At 49.7% G+C, this 5,037-nt stretch overlaps 1 protein-coding gene across 4 annotated transcripts; it reads left to right on the forward strand.

Annotated features, from left to right (window-relative positions):
• Positions 1-878: 878 nt before the first annotated feature.
• Positions 879-3,511, forward strand: CUNH16orf54 (chromosome unknown C16orf54 homolog). 4 transcript variants are annotated; one of them, XM_031384626.1, is made up of 2 exons: positions 879-1,016; positions 1,729-3,511. In XM_031384626.1, the coding sequence occupies exon 2, from the start codon at positions 1,822-1,824 to the stop codon at positions 2,497-2,499; it is 678 nt and encodes a 225-aa protein (XP_031240486.1). In that variant the 5' UTR covers positions 879-1,016; positions 1,729-1,821; the 3' UTR covers positions 2,500-3,511. The 4 variants fall into 4 exon arrangements, with proteins under 4 accessions (XP_031240486.1, XP_031240484.1, XP_031240485.1 ...); XM_031384624.1 differs by having other exon boundaries at positions 883-1,021; XM_031384625.1 differs by having other exon boundaries at positions 883-1,021; positions 1,771-3,511.
• The last annotated feature ends 1,526 nt before the right edge of the window (positions 3,512-5,037 follow it).

Below are 5,037 nucleotides of genomic sequence, written 5' to 3' on the forward strand. Positions count from 1 at the left end.
AGAGAGAGAGAGAGAGAGAGAGAGAGAGAGAGAGAGAGGCTGTCTTTAAAAAATTAGATGGGAACTGGAAAGAATATTTGATGCTCTTGCAGAGTGCCTAGGTTCAAGTCCTAGCACTTACAAAGTGGCTCGCAACTGTCTGTCAATCAACTTCCAAGAGATCTGACTTCCAATTCTGGCCTCCTTGAATACCAGGCATGCTTGTGGTAAAAATACATACAGATGAGCTAAACACCCAAACACATAAAATAAAATAATAGGGTGGAAATCAATTAAGCAGACCGGACACAGACTCTGGTCTCCACACACATACATGCAGACACTGCATAGACAACATGTAAAGATGTGGTGGCCTAAACAACGCCGGGTAACAATTACTCTCATAGTAGTTACACTCTAGGTATCAGAAGTAATGGAGAGATGAGCCTGGGTACCGTGGCCTAGGACGGTAACCAACACTCAGAAGGCTAACAGAGCTACATTGTAAGTCCCTGTCTCGAACAAAACAAAACAAAAGTATGACACAGCTGGTTGAAAAGGGTGCAGGGAACAGACAGAAGGACAGGGACTCGGCACCCTCCAAGAAGCAGGCAGAGGTACACACTACATCGCTCTGGGAGCCCCTGAGCCGGTCTTTGTAACCTTCCTCTCCCCTGGGGGAGCAAGCTGAGGTCTGGGTCTTGCCTGTGAGGTGAGAAGGTGAACATGCTGGGGTCTGGGGTTTGCCTGTGGGGTGAGACTGACTTGAGCAAAGCAGCTGCTCATTCTGGCTCCACCTTACTCAGGAAGTGGTTCTTCACCACACTGACCACATCCCCAGGTTGCCTTGGAAACACTCTGTGGGGGCAGGAAAAGTTGGGGCACAGTCGCCCAGCAACAGGTGGTAGCCTCCCTTCCGCCTTCTGAGGCCAGCCCTCCTGGGCCCTTCAGATAGCTGCGCACACACGTCCTCCCGGTATGCATTGGGAAGAAGGGCTCCGAAGACGGTGAAATCCAAGATTGACCCAAGGTGACAGGTGAGGTAAGGGGTGCAGAAGCAACTGCAAATGGGGGGACTGGTGGCAGAGATGTGGGCAAATACCAACAAGGGAGGCAGACAGGCTAGTGATTGGGCAGAGCTGGGCGAGTTGGATAGGTGCCAGGCCACAGACAAAAAGCACAACAGGACCAACAGCTGGGCCACCTCCAAGGAGAATGGTAAGGCTGTTGGAAGAATGGGTACATGCGGAGGGAGGGGTCAGCAAGGGGATTCTCTCTCATTCCAAGTCTCCTCACTTGAGGCTGAGGCAAGACCCGAGAGCCCTTTGATCCGTCATTGGAGGTGGAGGGTGGGGGTGGAGGGGGCTCGGAGGGGAAGTGAGGCCTGCGAATGTGCAGGGGAGCCTCATCCAGCTCCGGCTTGTTCTCCGTCTTCCCCTGGTTTGCTCTTGTCCTCTCTAGGTCCCCTTTGCTCCTCTCTAGTTTTGCCACCCAGGGTCAATAAGCCAATTAGAAGAGCCGAATTGACAGCGGGAAGCAGGAACGCAAGATGTAGCCAGTGTGGCCACACTCTAGAGAGAAGGGCAAAGACTAGCACCCTCTCCTCCCTGCCTGTCTTTAAGGTTCTGAAGTGAAATTACAGTTTAAATAGAAGGCAGAGGATTTGCAGTCCCAGTGACATGCAGTCTAAGCACTGTCTCATCCTGTGAGGTGGCCAAGTTGTTAGAACCTTGTTGAATCTCTTTTCAGGAAACGCGATATCCTCTGACTGGTACCCTTTCCTTCTCTCAGTGGAGACATTCCCGGACTCACCTATTCTGAGTCCACCACTGTGTCTCCCAGATGCCTGTGACTCCCCAGCAGCCCTCGGGGCACACGGAAGGGCTCCCTGAGCCTACAGAGGAGGCAGCAATGTGGGTAGTAATCCCCTGCGGCCCTTGTATTCCCATCATGCTGGGCCTGGCCTCTCTCACAGCCTTCTTCATCATAACTACTGCTGTACTGGCCGAACGCCTGTTCCGCCGCCCACAACCAGACCCCTGTCAGCGTGCACCCACCCTCGTCTGGCGCCCTGGAGGAGAGCTGTGGATTGAGCCCCCAAGCAGCGCCCGGGAGCGCTCTGAGGACTGGTATGGCTCCTCCATACCTCTGCTGATGGACAGGGCTCCAGATCCCCCAACCCCCGGGGGCACCTTGGAGGGCAGAGCAACTGCTCCACCAGCCCCTTCAGCTCCACACTCTTCGCCCAGCTCTTTAGTTCCTCAGACCCCACCAGAAGTCCCAGCCCAGAGCACCTTCTGGAGGCCTCAGACCCAAGAGGAGAGGCCCCATGATACAGGCCTGGTGAGCTGGGTTGGGCCTGAGCCTATGCCAGAGGCTGGCTTGCAGGTTGGGAGCCCCAGGGCTTGGAGGCTGAGGCAAGGGAGTCTGGAACCTGACTGGGGTCTCCAGCCTCGGGTCACCCTGGAGCAGATCTCAGCATTCTGGAAGAGGGAAGGCCGGACCAGTGTGGGCTTCTGAACTTTCAGAACCTGTAAGACTAACTCCCACCTCAGAGGGGCTACAGAAGTCAACTGCAGCCTCAGGCCTTTTGTGTGGAAATTCCTGTCTTCTGCACCTGGCTGGTGGTCAGGCTAAGAGTGTGTATAGTTTGCACTCCAAAGCTTTCCTGAAGTTTAGCTTAGGTTAAAATGTCTAGGTTGTGACTCTGAGAATTGAAGGCAAGGCTAGTTGGCTATAGGTCAGAAGGCTTCAAGATGGCATATCAGGATACAAACTTACCTAAGACAGCCTATCAGAATGAAGAAGTCCTGTATGGGATGCTGACCAACAGCCCAGAGCTGGTAGTTATGAGTGTCAGTCATGTGGGCAGGAGATGGCAGGAATCTTGCCCTCCAGAGCCACAAACCCTATCTGTGCCCAGCCACTCCCTCCCACCACTGTGAGGCCCTCCAGGAAAACACAGAGGACAAATCCAGAAGGAGTCTTTGATTCTGTACAAGTCATGGCTTTGACCACATGAAATTTGCTGAGCCAAGCTGGAGAGGCCGTCTCTTGCCTGGAACTGGGACATAGACTCAAAAAGAGGCTCAGTAGGCTCCTCTGCCCATTGACTTATGGCTGCATATATCCTACAATGCAGTTTTATTGTTCCATGTTAAGAAAAGCATGACCTATCCATAACTGGGTTTATTCGGGATGCTCCTCAAACATAGCCTTTGCAACCTTTCCCTCTGGCTTGCTGGAGTAGTCTAGAGAGCCAGGTTTGCTGTGAGGCAGGCTTACCTATAGTGTGATCCATGCCATGGAAATGGAATCCCAAATATCTATGTGCCCACCAGCTGACCTCTCTTTTAGGAGAGGGTTCGCAGTGGGGAAATCACTGGAGTTTTCAATCCCTGGAAATATGAATTCCCAAACTTCAGTCAAGAGTATGAAGATTCTGCTGTATCAATTTACCTTTTGTTTTATTATTTACTTTATATTTTTGCTTAAATTGGTTCACTGCTTAATAAATTTGTTTTAAAGTGAATTTTTTTTGTATGACCTCTGTAAATGGAAAATCAGTATTACCTGTATTACTTGCCACAAGTTAAAAAAAAAAAAAAAAAAAGCCAAGCATGCTAGTGCCTGCCTTAATTCCAGCAGTCAGGAAGCTGAGGCAGAGGGATCTCTATGATTTCCAGGCTAACCAACACCACATTGTGGCCTGACTCAAAAGGAAACAGAAACATGAAAATAAATACAATGTAGACAATGGATTTCTAAGGAGACAGTGTTGCCTACAGGACACTTTGACCTCAAACTCTGCTCCTTGTTAAAAGAAAACAGAATGAGCCAGAAGTGGTGGGACAAGCCTGAAATCTCAGCACTCTGGAGGCTGAGGCAGGAGATCCCAAGTTCAAGGCCAGCCTGGGCTTCTTAGTAAGACCTTGTCAAAGGAAAGAAAGGAAGAAAAAAAATGTGAGGGACAGGGGACGGAAAGCAGAGGTTTTTATTCTGTCTTTGACTCACGCATGAGCTAGAGAACAGGCATTTCTTACCATCAGTTAATTAGGTATATCTGTCTGCCTGCGTGGTGGTTTGTACATTCGTTTAAAAAAGGCAGAAGAACTTAACCAGAGCTGCAACCCAATAGATGGCTGAGGGCTGTGTGCACGGCTGGATAAATTCAAGAATGAATGTATACGATCTTCCTGATGACTTCCAAGTACTATCCTTAGAACCATCATTATATTCTAAAACTGAGGACATGGACTACAGTGTACAAAGAGCTCCATAAGGGAGGAGTGAGTAAGAGCATAGATTAATAAATTAATAGTCACATTAGCTGGGGGAGGGGGGGAGACGCAACAGTGAGGAGCATGCGTTAGCAGAAGGTGTTGGGTCCTCACAACTGCCTGTAACTCCAGTTCCAGAGGACCTGATGCCCTCTTCTGTCTCCGTGAACATCTGCACACATGTAGGGCATACACGCACATACACATGCACAGGAATTAATAAAAAGCACAGGAGAGAAAATCTGCTCTAGATCAGAGTTCCAGTCGCACTCCTCACCTCTGCCCACTCCTCGCCTTCAGGGCTCTGCATTCATCCTTAGCATCTTGCCACAGGAGTTTTGGGATGGCAGAGTCTCTTGGCACTTGGTGAGGCCCCAAGCTCTTCCCCTGCTACAAAGTGGCCCAGTTCAGCCTCAGCTCAGGGTAAGCTTTCCACTCTTTTTCATATGTACAAACCAACACACTGACACACAGGCATATACGTAATTAAAATAAAACAAGTCTTTAAAAATATAGATGCCAGGCAGTGGTGGTGCACGCCTTTAATCCCAGTACTTGGGAGGCAGAGGCAAGCAGATTTCTGAGTTTGAGGCCAGCCTGGTCTACAGAGTGAGTTCCAGGACAGCCAGGGCTATAGAGAGAAACCCTGCCATGAAAAAACAAACAAAAAAACAAAATGAAAAAAATAAATAAAAATATAGATGTAAATCTGGGTGGTTGTGGTACACTTCTTTAATCCCAGCAGGGCCAGGCAGATCTCTGAAGCTAGCCTGATCTG

This window comes from Mastomys coucha, unplaced genomic scaffold, assembly GCF_008632895.1.
Source record: "Mastomys coucha isolate ucsf_1 unplaced genomic scaffold, UCSF_Mcou_1 pScaffold21, whole genome shotgun sequence".
In the NCBI taxonomy this organism is placed as follows: Eukaryota; Metazoa; Chordata; class Mammalia; order Rodentia; family Muridae; genus Mastomys; species Mastomys coucha.